We start from the raw sequence: 24,914 nt of genomic DNA on the forward strand, positions 1-24,914 counted from the left end.
TAGGGTACTAAGAATCCGGTTTAAACAATGATAGTTGATCATATTAGGGTCAACAGGAGGTACAGTTCTAGGTGTAGATATACTTGCAGTTTCAATGGAGGGAGGAGTGGATCCAGTATGGGCTTGGCTTCGAGTAACTGGTCTGTTGACCACAGTCTGGGTTGCACCTTCAGGTGCAGATCCAATGCCATTCTCGGCAGAATACGAGATAGCAGAAACTAGCCCAAGTGTGGTGAGCCAGAACCTTATTTGGTTCTGCCACTTCTTAAAATTACGACCATTAAAAATAAAAAGTTTCGCCGAATCGTCCATAATAAAAAAATCTGTTCACAAATAAATAGGGGTGGAAACGAGCCGAGCTCGAGCGAGCTTACCTCGGCTCAAATTCGGCTTGAAATTAATTTCGAGCCTAAATTTAAGCTCAAGCTTGGATTGAAATTAATTCGAGCCGAGCTCGAGCGAGCCTAATTTCAAGTCGAGCGAGCTCGAGCCCGAAACGAGCTGCTTGAAATTCTCAACATTATACGATCAATAGTTTAGTTTGTATAAAATATTATCTATAATTTCATACAAAAATATGTCTAATAGTTCAAAATACAAAATAAGTATACGAAATATAGTATAATAATATGAAAAAAAATGATTTATGAGTTGAATATCTAATTTTTTCAGCCTTATATGTTTTTTCTTCCGCCTTCAATCTCTACATTATTCATTTTTATTTATGCAGTCAAAAATAAATAAATTATATAGATAAATATTGGATTAAACTATCCAATCATATATAACTAAAATTAAAATTTTATATGAATAATAATTTTTTATTTTAAAAATATTATGTATATTTTCTCAAGCATATAATTAATAGCAAGGTAAGCAATGACGGACATATGCTGTTACTTGGTAACTTGGAGGGCTTCCGGCTTGGCTACTTAGGGTGAGAGACAGAAAAAGAAAAAGAGAGAAACATATTGAAAATTTAGAGCTCTGTGAAAAAAAGAAAGAAAGGAAAAATGTATAGATTTAGTGAAATTTTGCTCTTTTATTTGTCTATTAGATTTGTTTTTATGGGCCAACAACATTTGCCCAATTTTAACTAAACTGAGATTATTTACTCAGCCTATATATAATTAAAATATATTATATTTATATATTTTTTAATTAATATATATATAGTGTAGAACTACTATGCTATCGAAAATATAGAGGATTTGATGTTTTTGAATTTTTGACCTTTTGGTTAAGAATTATATGCAAAATTATATGGTTGGGATGATTGCGGTCCCCCCTAGGATTAAATAATACCCTTAGGATTGAGTGGTCCCTACAAGGTAATAATAGTATTAATCCAAAGATAAGAAATGATTAAAGGGGTTGATCTAAGAATCAAAAAATCAAAAGCACCAGATCTTCTATACTTTCGATAGCATAGTAGTTCTACTATATATATATATATATATTCGAGCTTTTCGAACTTTTCGAGCCTAATTCGAACGAGCCGAGTAATGCTCAAGCTCGGCTTGAAATGAATTTCGAGCCTTGTTTTTTGTTCAAGCTCGGCTCATTTAATTTCGAGTCGAGCTCGAACGAGCCAAATATCGAGTCGAACACGAGTCGAACGCGAGCCGGCTCGCTCATTTGCCAGCCCTACAAATAAACCTACTATTATGTTACAAAACAGTTTTCAATTTCAGAAAAATAACAGTAAGATATTCTATATTTTATTCAGAAAATTTACTATATATATATATATATATATATATATATATAGAGAGAGAGAGAGAGAGAGAGAGAGAGAGAGAGAGAGTTGAGCTAGAATACTCCCAAAAGCAACAAGGGAGTGGTGCTTTTGAGTTTTAGCCATTGGATGAAGAGATATAGGGTTGAGATGATGGTGGTAGGTGGTAATAGATGGTGGTTGGTGAAATAGTGTTTGATCCAAAAGCTATTAGTAATCAAAGAAAAATCCAAGGGTTAGAAATCTAGAAGTACCAAAGGCTTGGTGCTTCTAAAAGTATTCTAGCTCAATCTTATATATATATATATATATATATATATATATAGAGTCCGGCTACTATACTATCAATAGTACCAAGCCATTGGTACTATTGAGTTTTCTACCGTTAGATCTACCCTTTGATCATTTCCGCCCGTTAAATTATACTATTAAACCAACCACCCACTCAACCCTAGGGAACCACTATCAATTTAACCGGGGACCACTATCATCCTAATCGCACATCTTTTCATCCAACGGCCAAAAACTCAATAGTACCAAGGACTTGGTACTATTGATAGTATAGTAGCATAATTCTATATATATATATATATATATATATATATATATATATATATATATATATATAGTAAGTCTCCTGTACTTTCAAAAGTACAGAGACCTCCGTGCTTGTAAGTTATTTTCGATTATAGAAAATCCGATTCGACGATCGACTCTGTTAAATATAATCTACCTTATTGGAACTATTTAAAAACCAAATTTTATAATTTTTTGACATCATTTACCAAGCGATCAAAAGGTCTCAAAAATGACTATTTTAACGACCGATGTGGCACGTTTTTAAGTTCAATGGTGTAGAAGTATCCAAATTAGATGAAAATTTTATAGAAAATTCTACTTAACATTAATAGCAAGACCAATACTTTCGATTTGAAATTTGAGTCCTTTATCACTGTTTTTTATGAGATTTTTATTTTCAACCATTCATTTTGAGGCTACTCGTTTACTAGACATACGAAGTCAAAAATTTATGAAATTTGGTTTCTAGGTAGTTCTAATAGCGTAGATCATGTCTAACGGAACCGATCGTCGAATCAAATGTCCCATTATTGAAAACAATTTACAAGTACGAAGGCTTCCGTACTTTCGAAAGCATAGGAGCCTAGCTCTCTCTCTCTATATATATATATATATAGAGAGAGAGAGAGAGAGAGAGAGAGAGAGAGAGTTGAGCTAGAATACTATCGATAGCAAACGGGCTCTATTGCCACCTATTTGTTTTTTATGATAGAGCCTCCAAATCGACGATCGGCACCGTTGAACATGATCTATACCACTTGAAGTATTTAGAAATCAAATTTCAAATCTTTTCGACATCATTTGCCTAATGATCAAAAGGTTTCAAATTTTATAATTTTAATGGTCGATATAATACATTTTCTCGTTTAACGTCGTAAAGATATCCAAATCAATTAAATTTTTGTTAGAAAATTCTTTAAACTATTTAAAACAAGATCTATACTCTTGATCTTGATTACAAGACTCCTATCATAAGTTTTTAAAGAATATTCATTTTCAACCATTCATTTTTGTGTCCACTCGATGGATAAGAGAATAATATCGAAAATGTATAAAATTTGATTTCTAAACATCTCAAGTGGTATAGATCATGTTCAACGGTGCCGATCATCGATTTGGATGCTCCATCATTGAAAACAAATGGGTGGCAACGGAGCTCGTTTGCTATCGATAGTATTCTAGCTCAACTATATATATGTGTAGTCCGGCTACTATACTCTTATGAGTATAGTCTTCTTTGTACTCATAAGTTTTTGACCGTCCTAATCGGAAACCACTATCATCCTTAACGCACATCTCTTCATTTAATGGTTAGAAACTTATGAGTACAAAAGGGGACTATACCCATAAGAGTATAGTAGCACTAGTAGCACAAGCATATATATATATATATATAATACTATAAATAATATATATATATATATATATAAAAAAAATTGGTGCTGCGTAGATTTTTAGCCTATTGGATTAAAGAATAATGCAGTTAGGATCGCTGTGGGCGGCCGCCTAGGGTTGAGTGGTAGTTGGCTTTAATAGTTATCATCTAATGGTTGAAAATGGCGAAGAAGTAAATCTAACGTAAAAAACTCACACACCAAGTGTTTGGTGTTTTACAAGGACGGCATAGCTGACTATATATATATTAAATATATATAATAATATATATATATATTGATTTATAAAAAAGAAATATTTTAATTACTATAATAAAAGAAACAGAAGGAATAAATTAATTTCGCTTCTAGATTGTTGAAAATCTTTCTCATCTTTTATTAAAATATTCTTTAAAAACAAGTAGAAAGTTTAATACCAATTTTAGAAAAATTCCGAGAAAGAAATTAAATGGCAAATACTGTAAAGAAAAGGATTAGAAAAGGCATGTGGATCGAGGCATGTAGAGGCTTTTCGGCAATTATTTCGAGCGATACAACAACCACGTTCCACCCCGTCGGCACGCTTTCAAGATAGCGCAAGACAAACCCAATGAGCTTCAAATCTAGCAAAAGATCAATGGCGAGAAAATAAGAAAAGGCGAGGTAGATAAGGTTTTGCTCTTAGATATGCCTAGGTTCTTGTTGAACTCATGCAACCTCATCCAATATATATAACTAAGGCAAGAATCTTGATTCAACGCGTTAAATCCGTGTAGAACAAGATAAGTCTAAGATTATACGGGATACTGATTAGGATTAGGAGAAAACAAGAAAAGACGAGGTAGATAGGGTTTCCAATATATATATAACCGAGGCAAGAATTTTGCTTCAACGCTTTAAATCCGTGTAGAACAAGATAAGCCTAAAATTATACGGAATACGGATTAGGATAAAAATAAACCCGAAAAAATAAAAATAAAATAAAATAAACCGAGTGTATAAACCGCGCACACGCGTAGCTGCACGCCCGGCCCGGCTCGTGCTCGTGCCGTGCATGCGTGTGTACGTTTAAACGAGAATATAACTCTCATATTCTCCCAAGCAACTAGCTTGAAAATAAAGAAATATATAAATACCAACAACACCTTTTCGTTTCCAATGTGTGACTAAACCTCTCATATGAAAACTTTAGTTAGGCTCCCAGGCAAGGCTCATTAAGTATTGAATTGCCCAAGAGGCCTAACAAATTTTAAATCACCAAAAATCTAATAAAATCCAATAATTGGTGACCTGTACAGTGGCCCACTATTCGCGAGGCATTTCCAACACACGTCTTCCTTATTTTCCACCGGCTTCTTGTACACCGATGGAACTTCCTGCCTAGACGACAAGGGTGCCTCGCACATCAAGACTTTGGGGGCTTGCCGCAAATTTCTAGTGTGAATTGCTTCTTTTTCACCTTTAAAAGGCACTATTTCAAGAAACAAAATTGGAAACCTTGAAAACCGATAGGAAAAAGAAAAAAAGCATATAAGAATTTCAGTATTCAGAAAACAATATTATAAAACCATGAAGGGCACAACTAAAAAGCTCCAATCTCCTTTTCGGTTAGTCTAGGAAAAGAATTTACATCTTTCTTGCGGAAAATTACCAAATAAAATGTTGGTTAAGACAACCTTGCTTGATCAAAAACGACCATCAACAAGCCCTGCAATTTCACGAGGCCCGTGAATACACCACAACGTGAAACCGAGTGACAACATAACTTCTCACAATAAGCTCACGGACTGCCGATAGTGGAACATAGCTAAAACACAACATCACATTCCATTTGCATACCACACAATCATGGCTCGCTTGTTGACTAAATCATCAGTCTTCTGGCGCTTTGCGACATGCGTATCATTAACTTCTTGCGCCAATGCTGCTACATTTTTCCTCTGCACTGTTAGGAAAGCCGGTGAGAATCTTTGGGCCCAAGAGAGAGGAGTGCTTGCTGGTGATTTAGCGTCAGGTCCTAACCTTCGAGACCTAATCTCTTCACCTTCTTGGCTTTGGCTTTGCTCAAAGATACAACCACCTGGGCAAAATTTGCCTGCCATGGTCATACACCCACCAAAAAAAAGAAAAATCATTTTCCAAAATAGTCTCAAACAAACAGGAACAAAAAAGAAGAGCGTAATGAAGATTTTCAGATCAGAACATACTTGCAGCTGGAAAGGATCACTGTCCCTGAATGATCTGGTGGCTGTGCTCTAACCGGATGGCTTTTAACCTACAAAAAACATGAAATTAATGAGAGAAAATCATAGTATAATGCTATCCACCAATTATATCAGAAAATGGAAAGAAAGAAGTTTTTCTCTTCCTAGTTTAACCAATTCCCAGCAAGACAAATGGAAAGAATAGAGGAAGAGAGTTTAGTACCCAGCAGCGCATTATGTCCCAAATGACATCAGAGGGAGAATCAGATTTGAACCAAGTGGATTCACATGGCTGCCTAAGATGCGATAACCAGCATTTACCACAGCAGAGCGGAATATAACTGCAGAAGGGGATGTACACTTCAAAGTCGCGCATAAGTTCTGGCGACTGGAAAAGAGAGGAACATCGTGTAACTCCCGTAAATCAATATAGTACCATATTAAAAGCGCAGATATTTCAGGTGGGAGAAAGGTAAATACCGAAATAAATAATGGTTCTAACAATTGCTATTTCAATGTTTACCTCACAATCACAAAATAAGAAAAGCATAATCATATGCGAGACAGTTTGGCAGCCACGTGGAGCACTGTTTACATTACTACGCATTTTTTTGGCAGGGAAAAAAAGAACAGGCATTTACAAATATATCCCAGCAAAATCATCTATCGATATATATTCTTTGTATGAAAAAGGGTATAGATGTAAGCAATTAAGCTTTTATATGGCCTACTAGAATACACACATAGATACAGTGACAGATGTACATATGTCCATGAAAAAACAATAAATCCATGCTCGTAGAGTTATCCCTGATGAATGACAATAAGGACAATACCTATAATATCATCGTCAGTACAGAAGTTATCTTGTCATATGCAGGATTTCTTTGTTTCATGGCTTCAACATTTGATAAAATTAGAAAGCACCCATTCTCCGTCATGCATAGGAGCTGACCAGATTGGACTGTCCATGTTGAAGTTTCTTCCCACAATGAGTGCACTCTTTGAGGAACAACAGGACCAAAACCCGAAGCAGAATTCACACTATTATTCTTCACAAATGAATAAAAAATAAAGAAATTAAAACATTTAAGTGGACACCAATGTTAACAGATATGCTAAGCAATTACCATACATGGAAGATGAATCACTTTAGTTAAAACACTATGTTAGAAACAATCCTTTCATGCCGTTGGAGATGAAATGAATCACAACCAACACACTGTATACATATGAGAGTTTCAGGGGAGCGTTCTTTGTTTAGCATGCAAAGCCGTACAGAATTCAACTTGGAAAACAACGGTTGATCAGCATGCAGCACACAGAATTAAAACTAGAGACCATAAGAAAAAGACTTAAGTATAGTTTCTTAACAAAAAGAATAGTTTATTCTACAAAACCAGGAAAGTGAATAGAGCAAACTTACGTGTATATTTGCACAAAATCATGGATGTAGAAATCCATATGTAGGAAGAGATTGGGAACAATATAATGCTTACACCAATTTGCATGGCCTGCATCAGAGAAATGAACAGAATATTCTTTTCTTTCGAAATTTGTGATGCAAACCGAGAGGTTGCCAAAATTGAATTTTCAAGTTTGCTTTTGTTTAAAGATATTTCTTGAAATAAACTAGGTTCAATTTATCGATTCCGGCGAACTTTACTATAATTAAAGTAAGGAAGCAAAAATTTCAGCAAGACGAAAAATTAAAATCGAATTGAAGCAATACTAAGATGATGATAAACCTTCGATATATGAGATAATAATAACCAACTGAAAATACATATAATAGTTCCAAAAGGTGAATTCGACTTTATCGGACTTAAAGCTTTAGGTTTGGTTGTTTGGCAAATATGGTTGGTAATGGTTGAAGGCTAGATTGAAAGGGGATAATAGGATATCAGGAGAAGAGAGATACAAAAAGTGCACCGTTCACACGATTGCGGGGAATCCACGATCGACGAGGAGAGCGGTACACCACGGGTAGAACTTCGGCAACAGGAAAGAAGAAGATGAGGTAGTAACTTGGAAGAAAATGAGGGGTAGAAGTAGAAGCCGATCTTGTCACGAGGAAGAAGCAACAACGATCAAGTCGAGGAAGAAGACGATCTCGGCGCAAGGAAGAAGTGTCAATGATCTCACCGGGAAGTAGAACACCAAGGGTAAGAGTGAGAGTAGAATTTTCTATTCATCCAAAATTATCTCTTAAGGCTTCAAGAACCATGTATTTATAGTGTTAAGAGCCCTCCGATAATAAATTATTGTCTTTTCGTTTTCAACACAACACGGTCACCCAAGAATCATGCATAGAAAACGAAGCAATTTTTAGGAATTTCAAAGGTCTTTTTTTTTTTTGGAATTCTAAAGGTCTTTTTGGGATTGTTTCTTTGTTTATTGGAGAAAAGGGTTTGAGTTAAGCCAAATCAACTAAAACTAAATGATTTAAGTCCGAATCAAACACGAACCTACAAAATAAAAGAAAATTGCATTTGAAAATAAAACGAGATTTATTTGCTGCATCAATTTGGCAGATGCAATAAATGAATCTAGTATAGATAAAACAGGATGATGAACTACCTCAATATTAGCGAGGATAGATTCTCACAACCTATTTTACTACCAGGCTCTGATATTTGGTACCTATTCCAGCTACCATTGCATCTGTACCATCTTCAAGATATACACAACAAATTTGATTTTTAGAACCTCCAACTAAACAATTTCTGCCTGCTTGCCCAAAGACTACTACTTGCTGCAGAATCACTGCATGCAAATTCTTAAGTAAAATTAGACCCCTCCTTGCATGTCTAAAGAACAATTCCTTTTTCTTATCTTCATGGTGATCTCATACAATATATACTGCAAGTATACCTTAAAAATTTGTGAATCTGCTTTAAATCAACTTGATGAACTAGCTTGTTCAATATTGCCTCAGTGGCTCAGCCCTTAGGTGATTGCAAACCAAGTGACTTTTGCTTGTTTTGCAGATTATCGATCTGAGTTACCAAATATTTTTCTACTTCAATTTCAAGTACCTAGATAATTTGTTTAAATCAAACCTCCTTTGTTAAGAGTCTTGGTAGAAATCCAACGTTATTAAGTATCTCGACAAGATCAAGCACTTTATAGCTTATGAAGTGAAAGTTAAAACGCTACCTTTCAGGACATTCTTTCATGTTTTTGGTCCCATCATGCAGAACTATAAGCACACATGAAGCTTGCCATGACTTTCCAACTTTATGCCCTTCCATGTTTCTCACATGGTCCCATGTACTAGTAAGTACTGCACATTCTTTTATGTTAGATGTGACTCGAAATTGATTATCGACTCAAGTTTGGGTTTTCGACTCGCCGACAGCTTCGCGGTGCGACCAATTTGGAAAACAATTTTGTGAAGGGAAAATGAATATCTGTGGTGAGTAGCGGAGGGCTCAGGCCTGTCGGCCCGAGCCCGTATCCCATAGCCCATCGCTGACATTCGCCAAGGGGTGCGGGGGGTGGAGCCCCCCGCGGTACGGATCGGATCCGAAACCCGTTATAAATTTTCTTTTTCGTTTTTTTTTGCCCTAGAGGCGTGAGATCGTGGTTGGTTGTAATCTGAAGAACATTGTATTCCCTTTCGTTTCGATAGTGAAGTTCTCTCCTCCCTCGCCCGTGATTTTTTCCCTGCAAAGGGTTTTCCACGTAAATCTGTGTGTTATCTTTATTTTCTGCTTGTGGTTTGAGTGTTTCGTATTCGCCATTTTGTTTCCGTTTTGTGCGTTTGTCATAGCACTTTATTATGATAAATCATTATTTAAAATTTTTTCCTCCTTCGATCAGGAAACTGATATGTTTTTTATATTGCAGGATGAAAGAAATCCTAGTATTGTAAGCAAGATGATAATTTATAGAGCTAAGTGACCTCTCAGATGACAGATCACAGAGAAGCTACAGTAATCCTTCAATTGCGCAATTGTGACATTGTGTATTTCATGTTTCTTCTATTTTGTAGGTCAAGGAAATTATTTCGAAGTACAGATTAAAATCAGAGAGAAACTATAGAAGAAGTGCTGATGAAATTCCACAAATCAGTAAACGCTGTCATATCTCTAGTAAGTATGTGCAAAGTTCACAACAAGATGCTGATTTTTCATAAACATTTGCAAAGTTCACACACTGCAGAAATCTTGAATAATATATTTTTAGCACCCTTCCGCAGCAATGTAGTTAGTATCCTATTAGACTACAGATGCAAACCCATCTCCTAACTCTGCAGTTAATATAGCATAACAACAGATAGAGCCTCAATCTACATATAATAAGTATAAATACAAATGTATAGGCTTATACACTTCTTTTCTGTGGTGTTTGATGCATTAAATACGATATATAGAGGATATATAGTCAGCAACTCAATAAATGGTCAGTAACTATAAAGAGAATTTTGCCCCACTATTTTCAAGTTCTACGATTTTTTTTTTCATACTGTTTAACTCAACTATCTTGACTCGCAGATGCAATTCGATCATATGTGAACTAGTTTTACGTTGAATGACAAGGTGTGCTGTCATGTTTCTTATATGTTCTTACGATTCAGGTCGCCGTGCATGCTATAGCACTACGGCAGTCAAATACGGAAGAAAATTTGTTGATATTTTCCTTAAAGGTTTACTGAAAAGTACTCGGCAAGCTGTTCCAGATGATTTGTCAGATCATGCTGATAAAATAATTCTATTTGCAACCTTTGACTTCTTACAATCACACTTTGAGGTGCACGCTTACAGTGTAATCCAAATGGTAAACGTGCCTTCCCTTAATGCTTCTGCAGTATCTTATAAATATACTTTATACCAGAATTAAAGTACTCCGCAGGTCAAGTTCAGTAAGCACAAGAATAATACAAACTCTCTGTTCTAAGTATTTCACATGCCGCTTTGTGATGATTTAATAGTTTTGGCTTTTATACCTATCTCCCTGCAAAATCTTCTAATAACTTATATACCCCCATAAAATCAGATTTTTCATATGTATAAACATGAAAATGCAGTCTCCTACAAAGTTGCCCTTATTTTAAGTTCAGGAATCGTCTGATTCATTGGGGAAGTTTGCATTGTACTACAGTACTTTTTGTAGTCTCATATCTATGAGGACGAGCATATGTTTGTTTGAAAATCCTTGTTTTTCGAAGTGCATATATGTAATTCAGATTTTGCTGGGGACATTCATTTAATAGATTCTTTTGTAGGGGTGTGATCAAGAATTTAAGTGCCGTGGCACGGGGTCGTGCCGAAAACTTACCGGCACGGTACGGCACGATGCGTGTCGAGCCATGCCGATGCGTGCTGATAAAAAAAAAATCTTGTGTGCCGACACATAATAGCATGAAATATTTATTTTCTTTAGCAACAAAATATTCTAACTATTTATTATGTCTTTTTATCGCATCTTTTAAACTTTATTGAGAAAATTACTTACTAATTTAAAGAATAGAGAGTTTTAAGCTGTGCCGTCGGCACAGGGTCTGTATCGTGCCGGTATCTTGTTGACACGGGACGGCACGGTACGGCACGGTGGATATGTCCCGTGCCAACAGGCACTTAAAACCTTGGGCAAATATTTAAGTGTCGTAGCACGGGGTCGTGCCGGAAACTTGCCAGCACGGTGCATGCAGAGCCGTGGCGATACGTGCTGGTCAAAAAAATTCTTGTGTGCCGACACATAATAACATGAAATATTTATTTTCTTTAGCAACAAAATATTCTAACTATTTATTATGTCTTTTTATCACATCTTTTGAACTTTATTGAGGAAATTACTTACTAATTTAAAGAATAGAGGGTTTTGAATTATGCCATCGGCATGGGATCTGTATCATGCCGGTATCTTGTTGGCACGGTATGGCACGATAGATACGGCCCGTGCCGACGGGCACTTAAAACCTTGACCTTGGGTGTGATATATGTCCGTAAATATCCCTTGATATCTTTTGCCTCTTCACTTCAATACTTTGAATCCTCGAAGGGATCAAAAGGAACAATGATCACAAGCAAGATTCTGGGTACAAAGAGGTCCATGAAGTGTCTCTTGTTCCACGTCGAAACTCTTCTCCACAATACGTCTAGCAGCAGTACCTCTTGGATGGGTAATCTACAAAACTATAGCCTTGAGGTGGTTTAATTATTTATTTATTTTTTTATGCTATATATCGCAGGCCGAGTTGCTTTTCTATATGATCCCTAATTTATTGCAACTTTTAAACTATATAAATAGTGCATCGATTCTTCTTTTTATCTCCTTTGCCACGGGAAATCTTAAGGACAAAAACTTGTATGGTCAGGTGGTGAGTTCACAAGTGTACAACACTGGAGATAATGACGAAGCAGAAGATCAAATGAAGGCCGATCCTAAGGTCTGTGGTGATAACAACAACCAGGGAGGTGACGATAACTGAAAGAAATTATGTTTGCTGCAACATCATATTGCATATCTATTTCTTCTGCATAAAATATGCTCCTTCATAGGAAATTCAACCTTGTAAGCTTTTCACTTTGGTACGTTTGCTCCTACAGATTAGCTAATAAGCATCAATAGTATCTACTCTCTTGCACAGGAAAATTCAACCACAAAAGATGCCTATATGCATGAGATGGATTAGATCACCTCGCATCGTATTTTTATTCTATCTGCTATATCATAGCAGCGTGTGTTTCCCTAAAACAGGATTCGATTATATGTAAGATATGTTATATCTTAGCAGCGTGTGTTTTCCTAAAGCAGCATTCGATTATATGTAAGATTGCTTCCAGACCAGCTCCTAAAAGATCAATCTTCCACGTATATTTGAGATTGCCAACTACATACTCTTCTGGCTCTGAGGTGTTAAGATCGTGCCAGCTGTTTCATTTCGCCATCCCAACCTCTTTTAACTAATTGTGTTGTTACGATAAGGTATTGCAGGTAAAAACATATGGTTTACTTTAAGAATGTTTAATGAAACTCAAACAAAGGAACTTCATCTGACAAAAAGAAAGCAAAAGCAATCAAACATTGCAATAACTGCTTGATGTACTACAATAATAAGTTATGATACCTGACATGCTAATAATAACCCATCGCATGATCTTTCAGGTATGCTTAGCACATCCACCAGGCACAACTTGCTCGGTTGAATGATTGAGTTGAAATTCGACCAGGTGCAAACTTGATCCTCTTATTATCCATTCTCCAATAAGTGGATGCGCCTTTGAAGAATCAAAGGTGGATCCCATTTTGATGATGCTCTGCACCTTTGTAACTCGAGCACAGATCGTTCAGTCCAGATGAAAAAAAGGGGGGCGGAATTGTCACGGTTTCTGTGCTCATTACGGCTTTCAATATCAATCCTCTATGAAGACAAAACACTTCACGTCCTACTAGAGTAGCTAAGATCATTTCCATCTTCATCGTCACTCTCCTCATCCTCCGAATAAATGCGAGAACCAGGCGACAACTCTTCTTCCCCTTCCTCATCATCATCTTCATCATCATCATCATCATCATAATCCTCATCCTCTTCATCTTTATCACCAACTCCGCCATCAGCTCCAGCAACCGGTGCGGCGACCCTCCGTGATTTCTGATCCTTCTTCTTGCCAGCAGCCTCCTTGCCCATATGCATGAGATGAATGTACTGATACCGCAACCCCATCACGGGATGCTTCTCCACCAGGAGATCCCTACGGTAGGCCTCTCTGAGCACCACGGTCTGCGTCCTGAGCTTATTCGATACGTAGAATATCCCCGGGTGGTGGGCGATCACCTTCCGGAATCCCGGCGGAAGCCCTAGATGCTCTCCCAATAGAACCAAGTTCTCCTTCTCGGTCTTCTTGCTAATCAGCAAGCTGAGCACCTCATGGAGCACCCCGACCGTCCATTTCTCCGCGAGGTCGCTCTTCGGGGGGAGGTGGGAGGCGTTCTCGTAGGGGGAGATGTAGGGGAGCTTCTGCCACTCGTCGAGCCAATTCCGGACCTTCTTCTCGAGGTCAAAGCCGCGGGAGAAGTGGAGGGGGAAGGGGAGGGGGGCGCCCTTGGTGTAGCCCCCCGTGCGGGCGGCGTAGCGCTCCATGGCAGAGACGGCGAGGTCGCGGCTGTAGCAGACGAGCTCGAGGTCGAGGGCGTTGGCGTTGGCGCGGGCGGGGGCGAGGCGGAAGAAGTCGGGGTAGTCGGGGAGGAGGGAGCGGGGGAAGTCGCGGGGGAGGCCGAGGTCCCAGCGGAGGCGGTGGATGACGGGGTGGGGACGAGAGGAGGACGACGACGACGAGGGGAGGTCTTCGAGGAAGGCGGAGGGGAAGAGGCGGATGAAGCGGATGGCGCGGAAGGGGAGGCGGAGATCGGAGCGGCGCGCGGCGACGGAGGAGAGGGGGAGGGACGGAGACGGAGAAGGAGAAGGAGAGGAGGATGCGGCGGAGAGGAGGAGGAGGTCTTTGAGGGCGTGGAAGGGTTGGAGGTGCTTTTCCTTCTCCACGGCGTGGTCGAGGGCGCGGTCCCGCACCCACTTCACGCGGGCGTCGACGAAGGTGCGGATTTGGTCACCGTAGTGGTGGGACGGGAGGAGGAGGCGGCGGCGGTGAAGAGGGAGAGTGGGCGGCATTGGAAGAGATCGAGGGAGGACTGGATCGAGGGGTTTACTTGTGGGGGGTTTTACGTGGGCTTTAGACTTTGCAAGTGGTCTTCGGGGAAACTGCTGCTTGTTCTAATGTCCCGAGCCAACGACCAGCAGCGTTGCAGCCTTGCAGGTAGGGGTGTAAACGAGACGAACACGAGCGGGCTGGGTTGGCTTTTGTTCGGCTCGTTTATTAAACGAGTAGAACACGAATTAGCTTGTTAAAGTATCGAGCCGAAAAATTTAGCTCGTGTTCAACTCGTTTATTAACGAGCCGAATACCAGCTGGCTCACGAGCTGGCCAACGAACAATAAATTAAAAAAAATTAGATTAAATATATATAAAAAATAAATTTATAAAATCTTATCCATTAGACTTTGATCTAATAATTGAAACTTTACATGTATTTTTTAATAATTAAGCTCGCATTTATATTTTTATTTTGCTAAAAATTAAATAATAAAAACATATATTATATATAATTATTTATTTATATATAAAAATATAAATTAAATAAATTATATAACTATAAAATAGGAAAACTCTAGCCAGACTACTTTAGAAAGGTGTACATCCTACACCCGTATGATCCAACGGCTGATATTAGGGCACTAGCACAGTAGTAGCAGCTAACTTCACTCCCCTTTTTATTTCTTCCTAAAGCTATACCCTTCTAGTACACATCTCTCTCTCTCTCTCCCGCACACCTTATTCTCGCTCTCTCCGTTTCTCGCTCTCTCTCTCACTCCCTCGCCTCTCTCTTGATCTCGCGCTCTTCCCTCTCTCTTTCTCTCGCTCTCACTGGCAGGGCACTCAACTCCATCGGGCAAAAGTTAGGCAGCACTCGTTCCACACATCTCGTGTCCAAAGCCGTCTCGAAGGTGTCTCTCGCCCTCGCCTCTCTCCATTGGTAGGAGATTGCCTCTCAATTGCTCCCCTATTCATCCCAGTACCTGTCACTCATTCCTGCACTCATGTGCGTCCAAAATTGAAAACGATTTCGGAGCTAATTCGGCAACAACCGAACAGAGGATTCAACTCAAACAGGGCATTATTTTTGAATTTCTATAATCTTTTATTTAAAATTTTAAATTTAATATAAATTCTATATTTTGAGGGTTTAGGGTTGCAGGTTGGGTTTGTCTTTACGTGCTCCGGATTTCGTCACCGACTAGCTGATTAATTTTATTTTTAGGACACTGCTGGTATATTATATTTTTTATTGCATTTGTAAAAATAAAGTATTTATGATTAGAATTAGGGTTTAGGGTTTAGAAGATGCGTCCACAGTAACACACATATATTTCATGCATTTCATAAAATTTTGCTTAGTTTATGATGGAAAACATATTTAGCGTTACTAGTATGCAGAAAGGTATAGAAAATATGTTTGGGGTTACTAGTATATTCTCTTATGCATACTTGTATATTTGTATTAATAATTAATTTGTTTGTATTCGTGTATAGTTGGCTGTGAGCATGTATGCGTTACAATTTGTCACTCTTATGCCATAAAGGGTTTACTCTTAGAGCTTATAAGAACACTCTTAGTAGAACACTCTTATAAAATTTGTGTTTGCAAACATGTATGCTTGACAATCTGACACTCTTATGCCATAAAAGAACATACTTACAGCTTAATAGAACACTCTTATTAGCTTTATGGTTGTGAACACTCATTTGTCATAGTAGAACATTTCTAGGGCTTAATAGAACACTTTTATCAGATGTATAGTTGCGAACATATATGCATTGCAATCTTACCCTCTTATGACTTAATAGAATATTTTTAAAGCTTAATAGAACACTGCTATCAGTTTTAAGCTTTAGAACGCTTTTATGCCATAATAGAATAATTGTAAAGGTTAATAGAACACTCTTAATAGCTTTATGGTTGTGAACACTCTTTTATCATATGCATTGCAATCTTACCCTCTTATGACTTAATAGAACATTCGTAAAGCTTAATAGAACACTGCTATCAGTTTTTGGGTTTAGAACACTTTTATACCATAAGGCTATGTTTGGTAATAGAATAACCAGAGGATAAAGTATTTTATCCTATATATTCTACCAAACAAAAAAAAAAGACAGGAATAGCTTATACCGGTCAAAGCGGGTTATTCCAGAAAAAACTGGAATAACCCGTTAAGATTAATTCCCCCCCACCCCTGGAATTAGATTTTGTCCCAGGGGCAGGGATGGGAAATTCTATTTTATTTTGCTGCTTTGCCTCGTTCGTATCGCCCCTTTACTCTTGCACCTGCCCCATCTTCGTCTTCATCTTTTTCTCGAGAAGCTGCGTCGTCTTCTTCCTCTTGTGATTCTTCTTTACTTTTTCCTCGCACCTATCTATACCCCTCTCCCTACTCTTCTTCTCTTCCCTAGGCGAACATTTCTTTTTTTTTCCTTTTTACTGCCTCGCGCCTACCAAAGATAGCGTCATCTTCTTCACCGCCCCAAAGACCCTATTTATCGTCTTCTTCACTGCCCCAAAACCCTATTTATTGGAGTGGTTTGCTTTTACTCCTGAAGCAATGTCTCCTACGCATCTATTGTTTTCAAAAGCTCGGTTCCCTGCGTAGATCGGCCATTAATTAAGGCAATCTCTCTTGGCTGCACAACAGAAAGATATCTTCTCCGATCTTGCTGTTAGTTCGAGTTGTCGAGTCGTCTCCATTAACTACACTTATTTTCTCCTACCTAACATAGTAAGTCCTGACTTCTTCCCTATAAATAGTATGCACCAGGGTGAGATGCAAACCCCTCAAAAATTCTGTGGTTGAGGAAACTCTACCCTTCATTGTGCTCATCTGAATAGTTAATCGTATTTGCGCTCCTTGATCTTACAAAGGTGGGTTTTTTTTTAACTAGTTTGATGTAACTTGTGGCCTAACTTTGATAATGCTGGGCCTTGAATGGGAACGAGATGTATCCTATTAACAAGCAGTGAAGCATTTTTGAATTCAGATGTATTGTGGTTTGGAGGCATATGGGATTAGTCCTATGCAGCTACCAATTCAATACATAGGACGATTCATTCATGTTGAGTGATTGCTCCATTTATATTTATGTGTTGATTCCTATTATTATTTTATTTCAATTGTAAAGCTTCAGTTTGAGTGTATTAATTATGGCCGAAAATTCATCTACTCTTACGTCTTGCTTTTCTCTTGGTTTCTACTAGATTCGTCTTATTACTTTATTTCTTATTCATTTTTTACAACTATTATGCTGAAAAGTTCATAATAGTTGATTTTAAATAATTAGATTTTTAGGTAAACCATCAGATTTTTCTTAATTTCTGTAATATAATGTGCCTACTTTAAATAATAGTAAATAATATTGTTGAAAGACAAGGTTGTTGTTTTATATAATTTTGCATGCTATTTATATTATGTTTCTTTGTCTTCCTATTGCATTTTATTTAGGCTCTCTGGATAGGCCATCATTTGTATGGGTCTATTCAAAGTGCAATAATATAGGTTCATAAATAGCAGGACAAAAATAAAGATATGCTGCCATCAATTCTACACAGTTAAAAAACTGGAATAACCATGTTCTATATATAGCTGAACACTGGGAATTATCAGTATCTGCTGATGAACATGTACTCAATGCATATGATCTTGGAGGTATTGTGAAATGGTGGTGCTTTCTCTGTTGCCTTGTTGGATGCCTTATTTGACATAAAATGAGACGATGATGCATGGGTAAGAAACTAGAACTTCATGGTTGGGTGGCATGTTTTTCGCATTGCAGCCACCGTGATCATCATTATCCCCTTTCTTCTAAGCCATGTTAACTTACTATAAGCTGTACTTCACGACGACTTGTTAATTTATTTATTTATTTATATGTTGATTAACTTCAGATGCTACCTCAAAATAGACAAGTTCATCGTTTTGTAAGACAAAACATAAACGTTATTGATGTCACCTCAACTGATAGCCAAAGCCTCCAAAGCCACAGTCAGGAAATCTCGAAACCCAGAGTACGCTCTGGAAATTGGACAAAGGTCATGGATTCGGCAATGTTGAACTTGATGACAGAAGAACATGTTCTTGGAAATTTCGTCAATGGAAGTTTTACTCCACTTGCTTGGGGAAGAATAATTCATGATTTCAACCTGCGAACAAAAGCAAACTTTGTTAAAAGCCATTTACAAAATCGACTAAAAGTGTTGAAGCGACAATTCGTCATGTATCAAACATTAGCTAATAAGAGTGGATGGGGTTGGGATTATGATCGCAACATTCCAACAGCAGGCGACCTAAGTGATTGGGATGTAGTGGTAGCGGTATGTTGTTGAACCAATTATCTTGAAATTTTAATTTTTATATAATTATAGTTTTCTCAGTTGACCATTGTGTTTTATATTGTTACAAGAAAATTCAGCTTATGCTAAGTGTAGGGACAAACCGTTCCCTGCATATAAGGACATTGAGTTCTTATCTGGAAAGACCACTGCTACGGGTAGGCATGGATTTACGACTGGAATGCAAAGTGAGGATGTTCGTAGCACGTCATCATCATCCCCGGGCACAACCGCCATTTTAGAGCAAATCAGAAAATCCATGGCCGGTCCTTCAGGACATGGGCAAACTTCTGGTAGCCACCAATTACCCATGGCAATGTCGCCGCAAAATGAAGATGGCATCAATGATGCAACTTCATATTCTCCCACTCCAACCCCAGTTAAGAGTGGAAATCCGCACATTACTAGTGCTTCTGCTCATACTTCTTCTGGTAAGAGACGTCGTTCCTCACCTCCGTCACGTAAGACTACACCGACATCAACCCGTAAAGGAAAAATTGAAAACAACTCTGATTGTATGCAAGAGTTGGTTGAGCTTGGCAAAAAAAGATTGAACATAGCTGAGCGATTGCTACAGCGTGAGATTGACGCTTGTCCAAAACTTCACTCCATAGAGGAGTGTATGGTAAGACTAAATAACATTCCCGGTCTATCTCTTGAAGCTATCCTCTCTGCATGTGACGCTTTCAAGGATGAGCGCAATAGGTCAATGTTCATGTCTATGAGTGGAGATATTTTGTATATGTGGATTGACCGTCAAGTGGTCATGCAACGGCTGGCCACTGGAAACATGCCTGACGCACCCTCCTTCCCTCCTAACTAGATAAATATCTTTAATCTGCCACCTGGTTTTTGCGGCCTTGCACACAAACTTGATATATTTTGGGTTTTCTATGTGGTTAGCAAGGCCTATATGAATTACGTTCCTACTGTTTCGCCCTTTTTTGTATCTAAACTACTATATTTATGGTCTTTTAGTTTCCTATATTATGGCTATTTCTAATCTATGTAGAATTGATAGCAGCTTATGTTATCCTTTATCGTACTATTTATGGTCAATGTAGTTGGAAACTCAAATGTATGGAACGATGTTACTTCACTGTTTAAAATAGTAATATCCTGCTGTTTAAAAACTAATTATTGCTATTTTAAATTAATTAGAACCGATGGGGCTTATAATATTGTAGTTTTTGCACTGATTAAGGATTAATGGCAGCATATTTTTCCTCTGTAACTTTGCTTATGAATGTATAATATAGTTATATTTAAAATCTTGAATTGATGGTAGCATATAATTTTTTGTTCCTGCTATTTAAGCATCTATATTTGTGCAGTTTGTAAACTATCTATATTTGATGGCACGATATCAAGAGGCATTGTTCCTGCTTTTTATGTAAATGGTTGGAAGTAGGGATGACTACTATTGCAGCCACCATTTTATTTTAAACCCTTTCACTCTTAATCCTGCTTAAATAACATGACCTTTATACTTCCAGTTCTCTATCTCTGTGGAAATGATGGCAACATATTTTTTCTTTTTTATGTTCTGCTTTAAATGGAACTATACTAATGCAGTTTCTCTTTAATGAATTGATGACAGCATATAATCTTTTTTCCTGCACTATATGCACCTATATTATTGCACTTTGAAAACTAAGAATGATTGATGACAGCATATCAAGAGGCACTATTCTTGCTCTTTATGTATCTATGTTATTGCTCTTTAAGCATTGCTATTGCTAATTATGCAGCATTTTTTGTATTAAATTGTAGTTTAGTCAATGATGTGGTGTTATAAATGGTATGGAGGCAGGGACAGACCACTGCAGTTGCCAATAACATTTTATTGCAAACCCTTACACTTGAAAGCTAGCTTACATCAATGGACTTTTATGATTGCATTTTCTTAACCATATGAAACTGATAGCAGCACATTTTTTTTCTATTATAATTACAATTTCTTAACCATTTGGAACTAATAGCAGTATTTTGTCCATTGCTTCTCTTTATGCAGCATATTCATATCACATTTTTGTTTCGACAATGATGCATAAAAAGGTAGTAGATGTAAATGGTAGGGAAGAATGGACCAATCCCACTGCAGCCACAGTTTTATTCTAAACCTTTTTACATCTGAGCCATCTGAAATCGAAATTGCCACTTCATAATCCAGCATTTTTAGATTGTGTAAATTAACATGCATATTAGAATGTTCATTCTTTCTAAAAATTGCTTTTTATTTTTTTGTTGGATTGTAGTGATGACTCAGTTAATCAATCGCCGAGTTTTTAGATCTCCAACTGTGGCGAATCTCATGGCATTCTTAGATGAAGAGGAAGATTATTGGGATGAGGTGCAAGTTATGTTTATCAACGAAGGTGTCTTTGAGTTTCAAAATACCTTGTATAAGAGACCATGTCACACTAGACCGTTCACTGGTCACCAACTAATTATGGACATATTGCGGGGGCATCCTGATAGAGGGTGTCAACATTTTCGAATGTCGAATACTACTTTTTTGAGACTTCGAGATGAATTGGTTGGGAAGGGGTTGATACAAGGTACTCGAAATCTTACTATCGATGAGCAGCTTGGCATATTTTTGTTTGGTGTAGGCCATGGTGTGACGAACAGAGTGTTGGCTGAAACATTTCAGCACTCAGGGGAGACTGTTAGTAGATATTTGAATAATGTGTTAAATGGTGTGGTCGAGCTTAGGCACGAATATATCCAGTTGCCAAGAAGTAATGTGGGAGTGCACCCAAAAATTAGAGACAATCCATTATTTCATCTATTTAAGGTGATTTGAATATGAACTTTTGCAATATTTGTTAATTAGTTATAATATTTTTCACTTATTTGATATCTTCATTATTAATCGCAGAATGCAATTGGTGCTATAGATGGGACGCATATACCGGTAGTCGTAAGAAAGAACAAGCAACCACGATATCATTGTCGTAAAGGATATACATCGCAAAATATGATGGTTGCGTGCTCGTTTGACCACCAGTTCTTATTCGTCTGTACCGGGTGGGAGGGATCGGCAGCTGATATGAGGGTGCTACGTTGGTGTTGTGAAAGTGGGGGTTTCATAGTTCCTGAAGGTAGAGTAATTTTTTAATTTCGTCATTTTCCATTGTGCTATTTTAAATTAACAGTTCGTTTTTTTATAGGAAAATTTTACTTGGTGGATTCTGGTTATGCAAACACTGATCGATTCCTCGCACCTTTTAGAGGAGAGCGCTACCACCTAAGCCAAATTGGTGGCAATGCAAGGGCGCGCACACATCGAGGACCTCGAGATTTATACAATCATAGGCATGCCCAGCTTAGAAATGTTGTTGAGAAGGCTTTCGGCATCTTGAAGAAACGATTCAAGGTGCTTCGCCAAGCAACTCCTTTTCCGTACAAGGTACAATGTCGCATAGCCTTAGCATGCTGTGTAATCCACAACTTCATCAAGAGGCACCAAGGGAGCGATAGATATTTTAATATGCAAATGGAGCCAAATCCACATGACGACCGAGACGAGGATCCTATACGTATGGTTGGCATAGATGAATCCCGACGAGGCGACGCCCTTCGTACTATGATCACAGAGCAATTATGGAATAATAGATAGGATGCAATATCTTGGACTATATAATTTTAATATTTCATTTTATTAGAGGACATTTCCGTTCACATATTAGTATTTGGCTTTGATAGTCAATATGAAGCTAGAAACTATTGTTTACGTCTGTTTGTGTTTTTTTTTCTCAATGAACTTGTGTTGTTTATTATGTTTATATAATTTGTATGATCTTTTTTCTGAATGAACTTGTGTGTTGATTATGCTTACATAATTTGTATTAGCCATTAGGAGGTTAACCTATATATTGATGATAATTATCATTCAATAACGATGTGGAGTTTTTCTGCTATTTATGGCCCTACGACATTGTAGTTTTGAAACCATGTACAATTGGGGGCAACTAATCCCTCTTATGCAATTTGTGGACCTATATTAATGTAATTTTATTAGTTGTTCAATTTATAACAACAAATTTATTGTATTATAACCTTCATTACAAATTTAGCGTTAATGTAGTATCTAGACGACTAGAATTTTTGACAGAATATCTTTCCTACTGTAATGCAATGTTTAAACCTATATTTCATAAATTATTATTTAATTTTTTAAAATTAAAAATTTAATTATGTAGTATTGGGCCATCTATTAGTTAGTTTTGGCATTTATGCTGTCATGCTTATTTAATTTAGCACTCCATTTTATATATATATTTTTTATCATATTTATTAATTTAATAATTTTTCAAATTGTATGAAAATTATTATAAGTTATATTGTGCAGTGCCTATATATTCAATATTTCCTACATTAGAGTAACATAGAAGGGCCAACTTGGAATTTTTAAAAATTTCAATCTACTTTTGTTCTTATTCTTTCTATTCTCTAGAAAATAACCAAACAATATTTTAATTATTCCATAGAATAAGAAAGTGTCAGACCAAACAAAAAATTTCTTTTATTCCTCTATATCCTAGAATATAAAATAATTTCAAGAATATAAATATTTATCCCTCTGAATATTATTCCATTACCAAACATAGCCTTATTGTTAAACCTTGTGTAACAATTCCATTCACATGGCCAATCATGTCTCTATTGTCATTGTTTTCCTTGTTTACTACAATCAAGGTCCAAGTCTTGCATTCATACATCTTCTAGGGTTCTACATACATGTCCATTATGGTTCTTGTTCAATCACTATGTTCAACTACATTAGAAGCACAATATTGAAACTCTAACCATTAATCACATGTAAATATCCCTACTATGCATGAATGACTCTATATACAAATATGCTCAACAAAGGTGAAAATAGACATAGAGGGGAATCCGATAATTCCGGCATGCACCCCCCACCTTGAGTGGTAATAGATGAAGAATATGGAGACTCCCGAACGTTACGAACGCCGAATCCGCATCCTATAGTCAAAATAGTGCCAAATTAGGCCCCTTTATACATGAACTACTTTTAAACATTTTCGTAACGTTAAACGGAGTTGTCCCACGCGTCAAGGGCACCCCCAATTGGGTTTCCACAAGGTCAATTCGTTCCCGAAAAATTCTAAGGCAGAAGTCCTAAATTTGAGCCCTAACAATGTCATGTATAGAATGCTCCTAGATTGATCTCACCCCTAAGCAAAAGATAGCTTAGAATCACCTAGGAAGCTCACTAATACCTTTACAAAGCCATTCTACACATTCCTAGGGCATCTAGCATGAACCTAGGGTTTCACCATGAGAGCACCTCAAGAAAACCATGGATTTCATGGTTTCAAGGTCAATAGAGGGTTCTAGGTTAATTAGAGGATCAAAACTCTAAATCCCAAGGTTTAAAACCAAACCCTAGAGTTCTACATGCTAGAAATTCACCTTAGCCCAAGTTCCACCAAGCTCCTCCTTGTTGGAGAGCTCCTAGACCCACCAAAGCCACTAAAAATCCCTCCTCAAGCTTCTTCTTCTTTTTTTCCAAGCTCTAGAGCTAGGGTTCTAGAGAGAGAAAGAGAGGGAAATGAGAAGAGGGTGAAAAATGGCTGTGGGAGAGAGGGCTAGGGCCATATAAGGTGTTGTGACATTTGAACTTAGGCCCCTCCACTTCCTATTCTGTGCACTGCCCAGACTGGGCAACTTTCGCAGTCGGGGACCCGTCTCCCCGACCAGGGACCGGTTCCCGAACGTTAGGTTTCCAGGACTTAGCTAAATTTCCAGGTTTTTGGCTGGCTGCGCAGTGAGAGACCGGTCTCTCCTTCAGGGACCGGTCTCCCGAGGATCGGTCTCACTGCCAGGGACCGGTTGCCTCAAGATTCCTGGCAGGCTACGCGCACGGGGACCGGTCTCTACTTCAGGGACCGGTCCCCAAGAGCTCAAAATCTGGGACTTAGCCAGATTTTGTACTTTCGCTCTCACGGGTCCCTTTGCACTATATATAGGCTCCAATGCACTTAGGGCCTATACCAACTCATTCCACTCCGCGTTCCGCTTGTTTCGACGAAACTTGGCACG

At 37.8% G+C, this 24,914-nt stretch overlaps 1 protein-coding gene across 1 annotated transcript; it reads right to left on the reverse strand.

The window, feature by feature from the left end:
* LOC109713457 (protein ROOT PRIMORDIUM DEFECTIVE 1-like) lies at window positions 5,234-14,617 on the reverse strand. Its single transcript, XM_020237553.1, has 5 exons — window positions 12,970-14,617; window positions 6,731-6,946; window positions 6,118-6,282; window positions 5,898-5,965; window positions 5,234-5,785 (listed from the first exon to the last, which is right to left on the reverse strand). The coding sequence occupies exon 1, from the start codon at window positions 14,506-14,508 to the stop codon at window positions 13,282-13,284; it is 1,227 nt and encodes a 408-aa protein (XP_020093142.1). The 5' UTR covers window positions 14,509-14,617; the 3' UTR covers window positions 5,234-5,785; window positions 5,898-5,965; window positions 6,118-6,282; window positions 6,731-6,946; window positions 12,970-13,281.

This window comes from Ananas comosus, linkage group 7 (assembly GCF_001540865.1).
Source record: "Ananas comosus cultivar F153 linkage group 7, ASM154086v1, whole genome shotgun sequence".
Classification (NCBI taxonomy): domain Eukaryota; kingdom Viridiplantae; phylum Streptophyta; class Magnoliopsida; order Poales; family Bromeliaceae; genus Ananas; species Ananas comosus.

Excerpts from the sequence above, each read along its gene's own strand:
- LOC109713457 (XM_020237553.1), bottom strand. The coding sequence starts at position 14,508 with ATGCCGCCCACTCTCCCTCTTCACCGCCGCCGCCTCCTCCTCCCGTCC.